This window comes from Cryptotermes secundus, unplaced genomic scaffold, assembly GCF_002891405.2.
Source record: "Cryptotermes secundus unplaced genomic scaffold, Csec_1.0 scaffold179, whole genome shotgun sequence".
NCBI lineage: Eukaryota > Metazoa > Arthropoda > Insecta > Blattodea > Kalotermitidae > Cryptotermes > Cryptotermes secundus.
This window is the reverse complement of record NW_019724586.1, coordinates 567,589-587,261: the sequence shown is the minus strand read 5'-3', so window position 1 is coordinate 587,261 and position 19,673 is coordinate 567,589. Positions and strand designations below refer to the sequence as shown.

At 41.4% G+C, this 19,673-nt stretch overlaps 1 protein-coding gene across 4 annotated transcripts in view; it reads right to left on the bottom strand.

The window, feature by feature from the left end:
• LOC111862305 (tyrosine-protein phosphatase 99A) overlaps positions 1-19,673 on the bottom strand; it is a gene marked incomplete at its 5' end in the record, with an annotated part of 708,382 nt that overhangs the window by 300,065 nt on the left and 388,644 nt on the right. For all 4 annotated transcript variants that reach the window (XM_023847579.2, XM_023847580.2, XM_023847581.2 and 1 more), the window contains 1 exon segment: positions 7,569-7,756. In XM_023847579.2, the coding sequence (XP_023703347.2) occupies positions 7,569-7,756 (188 nt within the window).

Below are 19,673 nucleotides of genomic sequence, written 5' to 3'. Positions count from 1 at the left end.
CACTGTGTACATTTAAACAACGCCAGTGTTTTCATGTGTTTGTAATATGTGCCTCTGATGATGGTTTTATTAAACCGAAACATGTAAGGCAAATGTGATAAAGAAGTGACCTAAATACATTGTTACACTCGACGGACTTTCTATTGACTTTGTGATTGATAGTGCAACGGACCAAAAATGAAGCAATTCATTTCTTAATTATTATATTAACTAACAAAACTGAGTGGAACGGAGTCCTTGAGAGGCTCACAATCACTCAGCCGCTCGGGAAATTCCCCACCTTTCCGGGACTCGCCTGCTACCTTCAGAACTTGCGACAGGAAGTGGCCTTGCCATGAAGATGTATCGAGGAGTGGATGTATGCCTCTACCATTCTTGACCTAGGCCCTAAATGGACATGAGTGATCATGTTCACACTCCGGCCGCTTTATTCGCCGGGGAAGTGCCCCAAGTTACTCACTGAATAGGAGAGTGAGTGGGCCCCAGAGCTGGTCTAGACACCATGCAGTAGAGGAAAGCCTTTTGACCCTGCCGAGAAGAGAACTTCGGTCCTCCAGCCCGTAACCCGTTGCTACACCATAATGTTTAATCAAACGTACTGTGTGGATGGGGCATTATGATTTGTTCGCGCCAGAAAATTAACGGGCTGCACATATTTAGTTTCATGTTTCCGTGTTGATTTTTAAATTTGAAATCTTATACCGTTAGTTTATTTCGTAATAAAATACTCTATATTGTAGGACAACCACATTCAGTTGGTTTTAACTGTTAAGAGTAAGAGCAAAAAGGCATAAGTACAAGTATTTATAAGTTCCAGATAAGAAATAGACTGGCCCATACATACTGATTTTTCTGCAGCTATAATTATGATATTCTATGTAAGAGTTTCATAAAATGAAGAAAAAATCTGTATAACGCCAACACGTCTCTGTGGAATTATATAATTCGGCATTTTCTACAATCTTAGATTATAATCCCCTAATTTAATATATGTGATTTTAACAATATTCCAATGTCGAGATCTAATGTATATTTTCATTACATACGACTAATATCCACGAGCAAACGTGTTCTTGAAAGGCAAAAGCGCTATTCTGCATTTCGTTAAAATCAGTCCGCAGACCCTCATCAGTGTCAATACAGAAACACGGATCCCACTAACAGCAAGCACATGTACAACCAGAGACTAACCATCGAGCCAAACGGAAAGTCACCGTTTGCACTGCATCCATATTTATGCCATAAAACGAAGATAACAGAATTAGAACCCGTACGAAAGCGAGGCTTCACTAGAAACCTCTTCTGCATGCCTTATCAGGAGTTTGTCTCTAAATTGCAGATATGGAATAAAATACTCGTGAAGCTAAAGGAATCGTCGCTACGTGCTGTTGGAATATAACTCCTCACTCCACCCATAAAAACGTGGCATAAAATGAGGAGAGGGTCTATATAAGCTAACTTATAACTACATTCCGGAATAAGTGTTGCAGCCAGCGCTAAGTTATGACTTAATCCTGGATTCTTGTAGAATCCGTGAGTGCCTTCTTCTAAGCATAGCAACCAGAGATGATCGTATTACTTGTATAGCTCATTCCTCGGAAGTATAAGGTATTATATTTAACTAAAGTTACAACTTAATGTTCCTTTCATGTTCTATTAAACGTGAAGTTGTCTGAAGTCTAGTTACGATCCGTAACTGAACATTTAGTGCATAATGCAGAAGCTCATTAGCGACTTCCTTACAAGTCTCATGTAGTAACAGTTAAGGCATCATTTGAGAACATACGACTTCGAGTACCACTCTTCTATATTGGAAGTTTAGTGAAAATACCTATGTTAAAGATAACTTCTTCAGGATTATCATTGTGTCCAACCAGTCCTTCTAATTTCCATCCAGCGATGTTAAATTTACTGCCCATATATAACTTCATTATACGATACAATATAAATCTTCTCTATCTATAGCTCTACATTCCTTGTGGATCTTGGCAGTTCTTTCAGTTTCTTAATCTATACACAATAGATAGGACTCCTTGGACGGGTGATCAGCCCGTCTCAAGGCCGCTATCTACACACAGAACAACAACAGAACAAACGCAACAGAAATCCATGACTCGAGAGGAATTCGAACCCACGATCCCAGTGCTTGAGCGGGCGAAGACGGTTCATGTCTTAGACGGCGCGGTCACTGTGATCGGCATAATATGGAAATAATCCTCTCATTTCGCGCAATCATGACACAGGTAATGAGGCATTTAGAAGATCCATATCAGACTCAGAACATGAACAGCTAAAATAAAACGGGCCTCTTATTTTAGACTGCTCCTGCCAATAATTTAAAGTGAACACAATATTAATACACTTCTGTATGTTCGCATATAACTCAGAAATAATCTGGTACACGCATATATAATTTAAACTTTTAAGCTTGCTGAATACCATGTGAAGAGAAAATTATATGCATTGAGATACTTAATTGACTTCAAATCCTGGAAGCGTACCAAATACATAAGCTTCCCCCGTGCACATGCGGCAATTTCTCCGACGCCTGAGTGATACGGGTAGTCTAAATGTAACTTTGCAACACGTAACGGTCTTCTCTTGAGGATTCATGAAGAAACACTTGTGAGTCATGATATAAAAATACGGGAATATTGCAGGAACAAGACGCCACTACTGCCAGTAAGGATACAGGGTATGCCCTTGAATTGGCATGCCATGCAATAATCACTTCACTTTGCATAACGATTAGTATTTCATAAAATATTCACCTTCCTATGACGGATTAGGCCATTTGACATGTTCCCATTCAGAGTGAATCTGAAATTACGGATATTACTCCTTGGACGGGGGATAAGCTCGCCCCAGCTGCAGATACACATCCATGCCCTGAGTGGGATTCTAACCTACAATTCCTGTGTTCGAACTGGAGACGGCAATTCATGCCTTAGACCGCTCGGCCACTGTGATCGGCCTTGATAACGTCATCACAATTACGTTAGTCCTTACACTGCTGATGCAGCAGCGAGTCAGCGAGTCAGCGATTCGGTCATTTTACGATGATAAACTAATTTTTAGGATAGAATGTACAATGAACAAATATATAAGCAGATTAATCAGCCGACCGTTACATATGCCAAAACCTATCACTGAGATCAATCTCATCAGCGAGTTCGTCACTGTGTGATGCAAGAGAGCAACTGACAGATATGCATGTCGGTTTGGTATATGAGCGGCGTTATGGACAAGCCACGTGAGCTTCAACAGACAATCTGGGGCAGTGGGAAAATAACACGTAAGAGATATAGATAATCCTGACAGTCAAACGTTGCTGTCTAGATACTGACCACGGAACATTGTTATAAACATGGGACTATCAGTTCCATCCACTGGCAACTACACAGCCAGATATCCGGTCGTTAGAAGCAGCCCGTTTCACAAAACACGAATCCGACTATGTCGTCGGCAATATAGTTCCCGACCTGGTGCTGTAGCATTACATGGCCGTGAAACGAACTACTGCCTTCTAAGTGTAGTTCTACATCTTACCAACAATTGGCAGGGGTCAGCAAATCCATCAACTAACACTACATGAGTATCAGCTCTTTGAGTTAGTTGTGTGTTTCAACTGTTGTCACTATTTTAGCCACAGAGCAGCGAGTGAATATAAAAATTTGTTTTAAAACTAGGTAAAATGCAAACAGAAACTTATGAAATGTTGCAAACTTTCTATGGTGATAAAGCCTTAAGTTGTATCAGTCGCAAATGTCCTTGAAATTCCGAAACTAGATCGTCGATGGGCTCTCAGAATGACGGTGGATGATGAATTAAACATAAATAAGGAGATGATTCCTCAAATCCTCCAAGAAGATCTATAGAAGAAGGCAGATCTGCCCAAAGTTCGTCCCACACAGACTCACGGATGAGAAGAAGCAGAGGAAACTCAACCCATGGCTTCATCCACACGTGTCAGGACAATCCTGACTGAATTCCCTCTTTCCTAAAAAGAGGTTTCATGATGCTGAAGACATTAAGAGAAACGTGACAGCCAAATTGAACGCCGTTCATTTAGAGGCCTTTTCCGGCTGTTTACAAAAATTTCTTAAACGATTCAACACATGCATTGAAGTAGGCGGAGATTAATTTGAATAGAAACAGTTAGTTTACTAGTATTTTTCATTGTTTTCGCACGAGTCGGGAAACTTTACTGCTAGAACTGCTTCCAGACTCTTAACGTTTATGTGAAGTGCTGTGTTCAGTCCCTCTTGTCGTCATGTCATATAAAACAGAGTATCTCTTGCAGATCCTACAAGCTGTTGCTGAATTACGGACCAAATCTTGGAATATCCTGAGTCTATATCCTACAACGGTGCTTTGGGACTGCCACAGAAAGAGATAAACAGTGGCACAAACGAAAGAAATCTGGATCCTGCTACGTGGATATCTCATCCCAGAATGACCACTTGAATTGCACTGCACGAATGCAAAACCAATACTGGTGCCTCTGTTTTGGTGTACTTCTCTTAATGTATACTAAGAGCATGTCGAATATTAAAGGTTAAATTTTACTGTTCATAATTAATTAAGCACTATGCCATGAAGACATATGCGGAGTGGAGGTACAGCTCCACCTTTCTTGACTTCGGCACTGGATGGAAGTGGGTGGTCAGCGTCACCACCCGGGTACCCACTGCATAGGAGACTGGGTGGGCCCCAGAGACGATCCTGACGATATGGAGCAAAGAAAAATCTCTTGCCCTTGCGGAGGATCGAACTCCCAGGCCTCCAACCTGTAGTCCGTCGCAAAACCGAATGAGCTATCCCGGCTCCTTGGATGTCTGTTATGGCTGGTGTATTTAAAAACTAAGGACGACATATTTACATGCTATTTTCATAAAGAGCATTAAGGAAATGCATAAAAGTAAATAATGTAAATCTACATGTGTGGCTGATGGCTTATCTGGCTGATCATAGTGGCGGCGTGGTCTAAGGCATAAACTATCTTCGCTTGCTCGAACGCTGGAGTCGTAGGTTCGAATCCCACTCAAGCCATGGATATCTGTCTCAATTTATTCTGTATTTGTGTTGTTCTGTGTGCAGGCAGCGGCCTTGCAACGTGTTGATCCTCCGTCCAAGGAGTACTACCGACTGTGTATACGATTAAGAAACTGTAAAAGCGGAAAAGTTCCAACAAAATAACTGTAGGACCATAGGTAGACAGATTGGAGGTTCCTAATGTTTGATAGTAGTGTTTAAGAAGGGAATAAATTTACCTACGACTGGAAAATGGAGGAAGGGAAGAGAGGAAGAAGATATGACAAATTAAATGAAATATTTAAGCGTAATCTTGGATATTAGAGGCAAAAATGGAAAGGAGACGAAAGAGGTAGCCATTATGGGGGAGTTAACAACGGATAGTATCTATGGATGTTTAGCAAAGGCGCGAAATATAGAGATCAGCATACTAGAACAATTATTTACTTCGCTAATAGAGTCAACAATGATAACAGGGGTTGAAATTTGGGGGACTGGAAGATGGATTGGTGTAGTGGAAGTGCATTAGTTATTCTGTAAAACAGCGCCGTGGGGGGGGGTTACCAATGACATGTGCGAGGGCTGGTGTCTGCGTGAAGGGGGATACATCCGACTGAGTGAAGAAACAAGAGCTAAGATTGTGAGAAACAGATACGTAAAATTCTTTAGGGAACCCACCACAGGGAATGAGGAGGAAACGGAAATAGACAGGCAGTAAAAAGCTGGGAGTGAGGGATATATGGAAAAATGGAAGAAATAGTGATAGGATGGGAACAAGTACAAATGTGCTAATATGAGAAACATGGAAGTTACGATGAGAGAAAGCAATTCACGGACATTGTATATAATAGTTTAAGGAATCAGTGGGAGTAGGTACGAATATATTTAGGTTGAGTTTTATTCGTGTTGTATTGTATTTTATTGTTAGTTTTAACCTAAGTCTAGTATAAGTTTTGTCTAGCTTGTGAATCGAATAGAAACTAATTTTTACGAACAATTTTGACAAATGGGAATATTAGCGTTCCAGTTCAGTAATAGTATGTGAGAACTTGCAGCACCTGAAGATACCCCTTGAGGTCGAAACATATATTGCGTGCTATAGAAATAAATATTAAAGTATTGTTGCGTTGACGGTAAAATTATATACATGTTCATGAGTATATACAACACTATATACTTGAGGTAAGCCCAGAGGAGAACATCATGATGGAAAACATGTGTTTGGAGACTAAGAATGTTCAGGAAATTGAATGAACAGAGCATATGTTTCATATGTTGCTAAGAGCAAGATTTTAACCACACACTGTGATGTGAAGGAACACAAATTTGGAGGGATGGGAGTCTGTACAAAATACTTAGGATTATCGACGCAGGAAAAGATATCAGGAGAGCATGAGGATACAAAGAGCAATGACAGATGTGTGAATACATATCATTAAACACAGAGAGAAATGGAAAGGTCAGTAAGGAAGGACAAAAGTGAAGCAGAAATAAATGCAGATGAAAATATTTATTATTAATTATTATTATTATNATGCGAATTCAAGCACGAGTGTGGGTATGCCGCCGTCGTGGTACCTACACAGGCCCATTGGGCTAAACTGTTGGTTTCGTATGAAATCTCTCGACACGATTTTACTGAATTGTTTTATAAGGGCATCTTCCTACGAAATTGTCATAAACCAAGACACTTTCCATGTTAACTTCCGATATTCACACATCCACACCAAAATATTATCAGCACGTAGAACAGACAAAAAACACTAGATAAAAAGACCTTTCGTGAACAACTACGTCACTTACGTTGATGCAACATTCACCTCGACATTTTTTTGCTATAACAACACAAAATTGCGCAATTTCATATCTCCCACTCATATCTACAAAGGTTTATATAGACAGAAGAATTTGCAAGGTACAGAATTGAGGAAACAAAGAGTCTCCCAATTGTGCATCAACAAAGAGAATAGGAACCGAACTCTATTTGAACCAACAACTTGTTAAAACATGTGAAGCAATTTTGTTGCGGTTCGTCTTAGTTCGCAAACCACAAGCTGGCAACCACTAATCCAACACCGACAGTTATTTAACTATGGGTACATCTGTAGACGCCAACGGCTATACCATGTTGAAAACATTGGTTCTTGTCCGAACACCGAAGGTAAGCAGCATTGGGCATGGTTAGTACTTGGATGGATCGACCACAGTGGCCGCGCGATCTAAGGCATGAACTCTCCTCCCTCGCTCAAACACTGGGATCGTGGGTTCGAATTCCACTCGAGACATCGGTGTCTCTGTGTTTGTGCTGTTTTGTGTGTAGGTAGCGGCCTTGCGACGGCCTCATTCCCCGTCCAAGGAGACCTACCTATTGCGTATAGATAAAGAAATTGAAAAGCGGCCAAGGTCCACAAGGGCTGTAGAGCCATAAATAGATAGCTCCGTTGACACAACACAATACAAAATATGAATTACACATTTTCTTTATCAGCTACATGTTTCGGCCGTAAAAGCATGTGTTCGGTATTGGTACTCACGTCTACGTTCGAGTCGCGGATGTATATCTCCTTGATGGCTTCCGGTCCACGGTCACGGGGTCTGTACTCTATGCGGTAGCCCAAGAACTCTCCGTGAATGGTGTCATGGTGAGGAGGTCGCCAGCTGATGTGAAGGGACGTGGCGCTGGTATTCTGGGCAGTGGTGATCGTAGGCTTCCCGTCAGGCACTGCAGTCAAAGGTACCAAACAGCTTACAATAAAGAAACAAAGTTCTACCATAAACAACATGTGTTTCACTATTAAAACAGGCAGGTTACCACAAAGAAAGTCTCTACATTTCACAGACCTTAAAAAGCTTAAAATTTCCCAAAGACTTTTACGCAATTGAAGCACGCTTCCTCGTACACAGGTGTCTCATTAACATACGCCATATTTTACACGACTGCTTCAGGAGCTGAAAATAGGTACAAAACCTTCATACGAATAAGTACTCTGAGGGCCTTCCATAAAACGTTATAGCTTCTACTTTCAATTTCCATCGATAAACCATATACACTTCTTAAGTTTAAATGGTCGTGATGATGATAAAGGCAAATAAAAGAGCCTTTAATAATCTCTTCATTTTCAATTTCGTGTAAGAGCAAACAAAAAAAAACACTCCGTGGCGTGTAGTCCGCAAGCGAACTATACCGACCGAGGGACCGCCGCTTCCCGGCGAAGTTGGTGCCAACTTTAGCGGACAGAGGGACACATCTTCTAGCAGCTCAGTTAAATGTGTTTGAAGGAAATTAAGGTAATTGTGGCCATTAACTCGTACAGTTTAAAATCTGAGAGTCCCTAAGGTAGTGAACTATAATTCCAGTCCAAAAGTAATGTAAAACTGCCGTTGCTGATGATGAGATCAGATCGTATGAGCATTTTCATGTGACCACACATGTTCATTGTGAATTCTGGTGATCCCAGTCCTAGTGAAGAACGGCTCGTACCTGAATGAAACATTTACTCTAAATGTGGGATGTTCTGTTGAGTGTCGCAAAATTCATTGAGAGAATTCATGTCTCGCAGTTGCATCGTGTGGTACTATTGTATTGTATTGGACCCAAATGAGTTGGTTTTACCTGAAGACGGGGACAGATTCCAGTTCCCGAAACGTTGTGTTTTTAATAGAAACTAGACGGTTTTTTGAGAACAGACAAGATGATGGATAATGTCCAGCAACATATTAATTGTAACAATTTACCATCATCACAAACTTTTAGATCTTATATGAAGACATGGTCCACTCTAATTGAGGTACCTCCAATAGCATTTGCAGCATTTCAGCGGCACTTTCAAAGAGCAGGAAGCATGGCCACCACTTTCCATGCTGAAGCGGTATGAATCGTGCTTCCGCAAGTTTAGATCGCTTGAGATTGACTCGCATTGTAATATGTATCACTGTTTGTCCCCATAAGAGTATTATGTGTTCGTAGTAAAGACGGTCGGGTACTGTAAACGTCAAGAAGAAGTTGGAGTGAAATGAATCTCTACGATCACCACGCGACACAGACAAAATGCTCTCGGGATATCTGCTTTTATCAGAATCTGACGGCAAGAGCCGACATTTTGTAATGATTATATATTTTTGAGGAAGACTCTTTAGAGTACACATTCATGTGAACTTCTTGACTTGTTCTGATGTCCAGAAACCGTTCTCTAAAGTACAGCATATAATAATGCGACAGCGTGTATTTTACAGTGTCCAAAGTAATTGCAATACAACTATGGACAGTCAGAAAGTAAGGCTTTTCAGGAGGCTGTCGTGGCCGATTTTGAAAAAAAAAAACTCTGAAGGAACCTAGGAAGACAACGAGAAACCTCAGGCACAATAATGGGCCCCAGTAATGAAAATCGAACCTACTTGACAAGATCAGATGGGTGGGGCCCGAAACTCTTTAGCTGCTTAAGTTTATGTGGTGAGCATGGGAGTTCAAGATAAGACTTGAAACGATTCTGACGATGGTGTATACTGTACTTCTTTTGGCTTGTTTTGGACTTCATCCATCATCTGGTATGTAAAAGACAAAAGACCACGACGTTTCGGAGACTGGATCTGTCTCCGTCTTCAGGTGGGTAGGGGAGGATAAACCTACTCAGTTCTTTTGTCTTTTATATACCAGACGATCGATGAAGTCCAAAACAAGCCAAAAGAAGTATGGGAGTTCAACTTAAAGACACCAGGTCTAACGACAGAAATACCATTTGATTCCCTGCGTACTAAGTACGAAGGAAATACTCAGAGCAAGCGGAGATGTATTGAGTGAGAGTTTAGAAAGCCATTTCTTCTTTCCATTTTTCTTTGAACATCAGCCGGGCTTACCCTTTTCTTCACGTTAATGAAATTATGACCCGCAGTTTACCCCTTTTGATCGATTACTTCTTAATGGTTTTACCAATACAAATACCTAGTCTCTCAGTGAAGCTTTTCCCCTTTAAAAGAGACCCACAGTTAGGCATCCGAGCTCTTCTCATTATTTTAGGATTTTATACCTCTTCTTTCATGAAGGAACAGATGACCCCGTGTCTTCCAAATTCTTTTCCGCTCTCGTTAGGATCATACAGAGGAGGGAAGCTTGCAGAACCGAGAATTGTCTTACAGGTTACGCATGCGTGTAATATCTCCACCTATAAGGGCTCCAGATCTCCAGTGCTGCAGTGAGGCAGTCGTCATGACTGCTTTCGCGTCTGACTTCAACGCTTCCTTACATGGAAACAAAAATACGTGTAATATAATGATTGGATCAGTATTAATAATAACTTCTAGGGAACTTCGGGGGCACGCGGTAGCGCAGTTGGTAGAGGTACTATGCTCCAAACCGGAATGTCGCGGGTTCGATTCCCGATGAGGTCACTGGATCTCTTCAATTTGCCTAATTCTTCTAGATGCACTATGATTCTGAGTCGACTAAGCCTGTTAAAGAAATGATCTTCCTGGGAGTAAAGTGAGGCCGGCGCGTAGGACTGACAACCTTACGGCCATCTATGTGTCGATTGTCTAGAAAATGTGGGAGTCACGACGTCTCACAGCCCTATGAGCCCTCATGGCCTCTTACAGGACAGCTTAGCTCTTGAAAACTTTACAACCTGTAAATAAGTCCTCTATCATATGATAGAAAAAAAAAGGGCAGACCTTTCCGTAAGGCGAACAGAAACGAGGAACTGTTACACATTTCCTTTACTGGCAACGCTGTTTTGTAATTATAAAAGTATGAACAGTAGGGTTATACCGAATGCTACCAGTCATTATGTACAGTTATTCTGAAGTGAAAACCATTTAATTACCACCAAATTGTAGGGTTGTTCAGAGAACAAATAGGCGAACAACGAAAAGAAATTAATACTTATGTTAATGAGGTAAAGCGTTGGACAGCCGAGGAATTGGCCTTCGATTCCTGGCAGAAGCAAGATATTTTTCTCTTCTCCAAAACGCCCAGAACGCCTCTGGTGTCCACCCAATATACTATCCAGTGCGTACCAGGGACTCCTTTCCGGCGGTAAAGCTGCTGGGGAGTAAATCTGACCACTCCTTTCCATTTAGAGCCGGCCGAGGTTAAGAGCAGTGAAGCTATGCCTCCATTCCCCCCCTATATCTTTATAGTTAGGTGATTCATTAATTAAGTATAGCGGAAATTTTACATTTTTTTTCCTTGGCACTACAGCCCCAGTGGGCCTAGGCCTACCTCCATGAACTCCGTTCACTTCGGTTTTTCTCGATCTTACACATTCGGTAGGACTCCTTGGGCGAGTGATCAGCTCGTCGCAAGGCCTCTACCTGTAGACAAACACAGAAAAACGCACACAAACATCCATGCCCTGAGTGGGATTCGAACCCACGATCCCGGCTTCCGAGCGAGCAAAGACAGTGCATGCCTTAGACCGCTCGGATACCGTGACCGGCAAATTTTACATTTACCTTACCTTATTTCTGTTAATACGGGATTAGCAATGAATTACATTATGTGTGAAATAGCTCATGAAAAAGTCCATGGTTCCTTCTGACCCCATTGAAACCAAATAGTTCTTGTGCCGACCAACAAACTATAACTATTACTTGCTCGTGGAAGACTCAACTTTGTAGCAAACCTATCAGATAAGAGACTCAGAGGGTTTCAAATTGTTTAGACTGTGTGGCCTGTCTTAGAAACACAAGCATAGCTGTTCACAGTTAATTAATGAAAGAAGTACTTATTTCACGAAACGAGAACAGATATTTCAATAAACAAATCAGTTCGTTTACCTAATAATGTTACCACACGTTGGTTCAGGTATGTAAAATGTAATATTGTTCTCTCGAAATGGGGAAGTTTGTGTATTAACTGGTCTTGTGGGATACTGTGTGAGGATCAAAGGGTTTCGGTTACAGTAATTCTTACTCGCTGAGTCATAAACTTAGAAACTTAGGCAAAATGTTCCTGGAAGTCTAATATTCTAGCCTTCAGCATGACAAATTGGAACATCACATGTGAGCTCAAACGTTTTTAGTAATCTTCTGTGCAGAAGGACGATGGCAAAATTTCTAGACAACTCAGAAACAAAGGGCCAGAAGAATAATGTATTATTTTATAATTTCTTCTGTTTACCTGATGAACTTACGAGTATATTATCAGAAATATGTGTTATAATATGTTGGTCTGTTGTAATATTGTGATAAGGGATACTGCGGCGAACAGCTAACACGTATACCAATTACTGTGCTCTCAGATGTGACGATATGCAGCTTAGTAGGTAGGCGTCCATGTTTCGGAGAAACTCGCTATTACTTATCCTATCCTGAACATGGAAATAGCAGGTCTCTCAGAAAGGTCGGTATTAAACTATAAACTGCACGACTTCAAATTCCAGGAGACATACCCTTCTTATTAACCACCATAACATAAAATCTCAAACATATGTCATAGACTCTAATTATGTACAGGTACTCGTATGACAAGGAGCTGCCGGTCACGGTAGCCGAGCGGTCTAAGGCATGTACTTTTCTTCGTTCGCTTGGAAACCGGGATCGTGGGTTCGCATTCCACTCAGGGCATGGATGTTTAGTTTGCGTGTGTGCGTTTTTCTGTGTTTGTGTACAGGTAGAGGCCTTGCGACAAGCTGATCACCCGCCCAAGGAGTCCTACCGCATGTGTAAGATCTAGAAAAGCCGAAGTGAACGGAGAAGTTTATGGAGGTAGGCCTAGGCCCACTGGGGCTGTAGTGCCAAGGGGAAAAAATGGAGGATGATGAGGTGAAAAAAAACACAGAGCTAATAGGGGGACATAAGAAATGCATGCAAAATTTTGGTCACAAAACACCCAAGGGAAGGTGCCGCTTGAGAGACAACAGCACATGAACAAAATTTAAGTGGGTGTTATGTAAACGGGGCGGGAGAACACTGTGGACTAGTTCTACAGCATCGGGACAGAGCAATGGTGGGCTTAGGTATAAAAAATTCTAATGTACCTTATGATTATGCAAATATGGGGAGGGTTTTTATACCATGGATGCAGTAACACATTTAATTTGCAGTCTCAATTATTTGTACTTGAAAATTAATATTGCAGAAGAATAATGAACTGAAAGTCTCCTGAAAATTTTGCGATTAATACTCGATTAGAGTAAAAAAAAGTAAAAAAAAGTAACGCTATCCCTGTACCACTCCGTGAAAGCCCATAGGGTTGTGAGACGTTGAGGGTCCCACACTAGCTAGAGAATCGGCTCAAAGATGGCAGTAAGGTTGTCAGCCTTACGCGTCGGCCGCGCTTTACTCCCCAGGAAAATTATTTAATTAATTCCTGGTACTCATTTCTGTTAGAGGCTGAGTAAACCGCAGGGCCTAGTGCGGCTGGAAGGATTAGGTCAACTGATTAAAATCGAATGATCTCATCGGGATTTGAACTCGCGACCTTCCGGCTTGTAGCGTAGCACCTCAACCACTATCGCGTGCACGCGTGCTACAGAAAATATTAAATTCTAAATTGTTCGCAAGTAGTTTACAAAACTAACACCTACGAATCAATTAAATGATCTCACATGGATTTATGCAGTTTGATCCATCGCTAAGATTAGATATGTCAGATTCCTGATAATTATGATATAATAATTTGAGAAGAAGACGAATCTTGTAACTGAACGTATTGCAGCAAATTAGAAGAATAATATTATTAAAAAGTGTAATAATATATAGTCGATCACAGTGGCCGCGCGGTCTAATGCAAGAAATGTCTTTGCTGGCTCGAGCACTGGGATCGTGGGGAAGAATCCCACTCAAGACATGGGTGTCTGTGCTTATAATGTTTTTGTGTTATTCTGCGTAGCGACCTGGCGACGTGCTGATCCCCCGTCCAAGGAGACCTATCGACTGTCTAAGATTGAGAAACTGAAGTGAAACAAAGGTTTCACGGATCCCCTTTGCTTCAAGTGGGAATAACAGGAATGGAATAGAAGAATAAGAAGAAATAATGCATAATGATACATTTTCTCTGCTGTATTTAAATAATTTCGATTGTAAAACACCCTTTCTACTTCATTTGTTATTTAATACTTATCAAGTACCGAACACACCTAATTCTTAAAATCTTAGTAATGTACCAACATTAAAAATCAAGACCACATTTAATAACTGATTGTGACTGGCCGTCATCCTTACAATTTATGTAAAGACGGAGCTACACCTCCAGTCCCCCATATGTCTTCTTGGCATAGTGCTTCACTGAGTAAGCATAGGGACAACTTTATTTTACCCGTACTTTTCACATGATGATGGTTTAATGGAACAGAAACAGAATGGTGGAATAAAGTACTAAAAAGTTATAAGTATTTTTATCAATTGTTTTGTATGAAGGAAAGTCTATACATGAATAATTCTGTCAGATATATTCCTATGACTACAAATTATATACAATGTTGTAAAGCATACACGTCAATTTCAGACACAAATTGAAATCGTCATAACGAGATATTTTCAAGGTGACTGCATTTTATTTGTGTTACACTGGGTAGTTTATCACTGTAATATAATACGAATATTCTGCGTAAATTGCAGAATACTGCTACGGTTCGTTGAATGTGCTACATTCAGCGGTCTCTTGACACCAATATTTCAGTGACTAATACATACTCGTACTTATATGAAGTGAACAACATTCCTGCGTTGCGAACATATGACGGCTAACCGCAGACTACACTGACTAGGCGCCACGTGTTTCTGCATGTCCGCTCTTCGGTTTAACGCTCGGTTTCACAAATTGTGTGAAGTAAATAATATAGACCTTCACTGGGTGCAACGGCGCACGTCAACATGTTTGCGGCAAGGATTTTTTAAGGAGATAACGGTCGTTTTACCGTTCTAGTCTCAGGACTGGAACAAGAAGTATCGAGTCGAATTTCCAACGTACTTTCTATATGAGGCGTTACTATTTTGCAATTTTGAATTTGACCTCCAAAATATCCGGATTTCAGTACTACCTGTTCCTACTTCAATGATCACTTAATCACAGTCTGATGTGATACAGCAACACTTTATGGGGGACTGTACTGTGGATAATACTTACGGCAACAGATTTGTGTTCAGAACACGTGAAAAAACTTATTACTATGTTGCAGATCAAGATGTTTATTGCACTGTTATGATATCCCATATCAATATGTGAAATGATTACGCTGCTAAACATCTCAATTATATTATATGTATTATAATATATTATAACATTAAGTACGTTTGAATTCGTCAGTTGCTTACTCTATTGGCTACTCATCACACTGTTTTCATTCAGGTTCTTATATCTATTGGAAACTAATTCTTCTTATTCCAATCCCTTTTCAGGTCCAAACAAAAAGTCTGATGAAAAAACATGTTTACCACTACGCCATAGAAGGAAAACGATTCCCTCACGTCTGGCATCCTTCTTCTTACCGGCAAGGAAAAACGTGTGATATGTTGAGATGCTGACGAGCGCCTGACTTGCGCTAGAAGTCAGTTACGAAATACCTGTAGATACCGGACCGATGAGACATACTGAGCTGCAAAATTCGCTGTTTGGGAAACAGAAGCTCGCATGTATCGTGAAATTAGACCCATACCCCTTTCGTGATGGTTTGGGCATTTATTTTGCACCACTCTTTCCCAAGATATGTAACACTTAGGGGGTGAAAACAGTTTCTTTGGCATAGAAGACGAGAACTACACGCCCTACTTCGAATTTACCATAAAAATTCCTGTGAAAGTCGCTGCGTTGTGGGCAGCATTCATATTCTGTATTCGGCAAATCCCAGATTGGAATCTCAGTCAGGGGATCAACTGTCTTGAGTTCGATGTTTTGTGGTTTTATTCAGTCCCTCCAGGTGAATGAGACAGAATCTTAAAACAGCATACTGCCCACTCCTTTTTAGCCTACTTTCCTTATTTTGACAAATTAAAGTACGCTTATGAGATCACCATGCACTCTGTGTCTCTGTGTCTCCCTTACCAAATTCTGAATGCCAGAACCAACCTTTATGACATTTAATATGTATATCATGGCACCTGAGTCCATCTCAAGGAGCTAATTCATAAATCCTACCCATCAGTCTGTGTGTTTGTATGTGTATCCCTCGGGCCGCGCCATAGCTCAAGCGGTTAGTTGCTGGCTTCCCATCGCGGCGGCCCGGGTTCGATCCCGGGGTCTGGTCAAGTGGCATTTGTGGTGGACAAAGTGGCGCTGGGGTAGGTTTTCTCCGAGTACTCCGGTTTCCCCTGCCAATCTTCATTCCACCAACTGCTCCACAAGCACCCTCACCTATCATCTGGGGCTGGTACAATAGGCCAGAAGTGGCCGCAGTACAAGGGACTTAGTCACACCCCACTAGCAATAAAAAATAATAATGTATATCCCTACTATGTGTTGCTAGGCAAGCGCTCGGTAAATTGTACCTCTTCTTTCGTTGCTAGGTAATAGCTCCATAAAGACGTTCCCGCTGCAAGGAAGAAATGTTGGAGGCGTCGTTTCCTATGCGGTCAGTGTGGCATCAATAGGCTACCAGTTCCTCCCAGAACTTCCTGTTCTTCCCTTTCGGTCAATCGGAAGTCAGAAGTGCCTTACCATTAGACGCTACGTAACGTATACATTTGAAACAGCGTCGTTAAATATACATAATTCCCTACGTACTCATGGAAGACACAGCTGACTTCTACGTTGTACTTTAATATACTTCAGACAAACGTAATCTAAAGGATTTACTTCTTATTCTTCTTCAGTTGCTCTCATTTGTAGCACAGGGCACCCGTAAAACGCTTCGTTTCACTTCGGTTTCTTAATCTAAGACAGACGGTAGGACTCCTTGGACGAGGGATCAGCCCGTCGTAAAACTGCTACCTACACACAGAACAAACAGAATAAACGCAAACAGACATCCATGCTTTGAGTGGGATTCGAACCCACGATCCCAGTGTTGGAACGGGAGAAGGCATTTCATGCCCTAGACCGCGCGGCAACTGTGATCGGCTCTGAAGGATTACGACATGAAATATATCGACCTTCCGTTTTGTAGATGTTAGCACATTTCTCCTGTAATGTGTTCATTTGGCATGCAGTTGTCGCGAATTCAGCCATATAGCCCAAGTACGTGGATTTATGTTACAGGATCATTTCTATATGAGTCCTGTGAAAGAGGAATAATAATAAGGTTACAAAAATAATGCTATATAATTCATGAAATTTTACAGCGACAGTTACGTGACGAGATAATGCGATATTATACAGCGAAACGTTGGAAGATTTTGTGCACGCATCTGCTTTCAGGTAGGCCATCCCATCAAGCAAACAACCCCATATATTATTACCGCCCTCGCATCCCAGAATAACAAACTTTGTTGTTCTGACGTGTTCAGAACTATCTCTATATTAATGTCTGTCTCTCTCTCTGCTTCCTTGTACCGCGGTAATTGAAATCCTTAGTACATATTGTTAATTTCACAACGAAGATTAACACGGACTTCATTTAGAGACAAATTCACGATATGGTCCACATATAATTTAAATATATGGGTTTGATTCCCGATGAGGTCATTGGTTTTTCAATTGACCTAATCCTTCAAGCCGCGTTATGGCCCTGGGGTCGGCTCAGTCTCTAACAGAAATGAGTACTGAGAATCTTCCTGGGGGTGAAGGGCCGCCGGCGCGTAAGGCTGACCTCACCGCCATTTGTGAGCCGATTGTCTAGAAAACGTAGCAGCCTCGACGTCTCAAAACCCTAAGGGTCTCCACGCCCTGTTAAAGGGATAGCTTTAACTTTTCTTTATGTAATAAGAAACGGACATTCGGTGATTACAATGGGCGTACTGCCTCAAGTGGCAGTTCGTACTTTCGTTTGCGTGTTTCTCTCTCGTGTAGGCTGAGGCCTTAGTATGACGGCATCTCACCTCCTAGGGGACGTAGAAAATATCAAAAGGTTAATATTATCAAAATTAGTTGGCATCTGAAGAAAATGGGTAATCCTGCACATATGAAGAAGAGCGGCATAAACTTATCTGAGAGTAATACAGATACTATACGTTATGTAGATGGAAGAGTGTACCTATGTAGCAGTTTAAATGGAATAATAACTTTGAGAAAATCAGTTAATATATTTCTCCGAGGTTGCATAAGTTTATTCAAATGGAGCTTGTGTTTTACAACGGAAATTTGGGTTACAGCAAAGAATGTCAAATGGAAATATAAAATGCATAGTGGATATATCTTGTGTCACCTTCGGAAGTAACTGTAATACCGATTACAACACGAAAAAATGAAGAAGACCTCAAACTACAAAAACATTTGGCAAAACCTAGCCGTTCATTTGGAGATAACATGTAGAACGTATGAAGACCGCGTCCATAAAGCCACCAGCACACTGTTTTTATTATTGCTAGTGGGGTGGGACTAAGTCCCTTGTACTGCGGCCACTTCTGGCCTATGGTACCAGCCCCAGATGATATGTGAGGGTGACTGTGGAGCAATTGGTGGAATGAAGATCGGCAGGGGGAAACCGAAGTACTCGGAGAAAACCTGCCCCAGCGCCACTTTGTCCACCACAAATCCCACTTGACCAGACCTGGGATCGAACCCGGGCCGCCGCGGTGAGAAGCCAGCGACTAACCGCTTTAGCTATGGCGCGGATCGAGTCCAGCCGAACCGAAGTGAACTGAACCCGCCTAAGTAAGACGCTACAAAAGCAGACCCATCTGTGTGCACAAACTTCCCGTATATCTCTTGTGACGCTGCATGATTGCCTTCGGAGCATCTTGCTTAAATTGGAGTAGATGCGACTAAACTGGGACGGATCGGTTAGTGCACCTCAACCTTAAATGACATGAACGTGTGTTTTCAGGGAGAAACAAAAGCAGATTCGCGAAGGGTGTGTGTAGATGGAAAGATGAATTTAACAAGTGACCTCAGAAAGTTTTCAACCCCTTCTCAAGCGGAAGAAGAAGTATTTTTAAAACGAAAGGGAAGTTAACACTTCTACGAATATAAGAAAACCGAAGAAGGGCGCAGGAAGTTCATATGACTGTAGGTAACTGTTACAATTTCAATATGAAGCCACATCCTGATGACTCTAAAATGAATATTAACGATCGCCGTAAAAGCTCCGAGATTTAAGAACGCCATGTTTCTGTTAAACATCTCAATCACAAGAGCTCTGTAAATGTGCCTTGCGTTGCTCACTATGAGATCCTATTTGCAGCTTCGATAAATGGTAGCAGGAGCTTTGGATGTGGTGTAATTACATTGTCTGTGACGGACCAAGCAGAACACAAGACCGCAAGGTGCAGAGAGAAGAATAAATGAAATGTGACATTCTAAAAGACGGAAAACACAGATGAATGAAATGGAAACAGAATGTTAAAATGGCCTGGGGCAGAAGAATGGATTTGTTACGCAGGAATGTTTTGCATAATGCAAGACACATCAATCGCCCTGTTCACTCGTAGTGGCAGGAGATGAAAAGACACTGGAACACACAAATATCGGTTAGGACCGAATGTAAAAAGCATAGGAAGTTGTTACCAGCTGAATATCCACGAATTGGTTAGACAAAGGAGCGAAGCAGCGTATGATGAAGTTGGTTTATACACAACTCGCGGGGGTAGGGGTGAAGCTAATCTCCTTC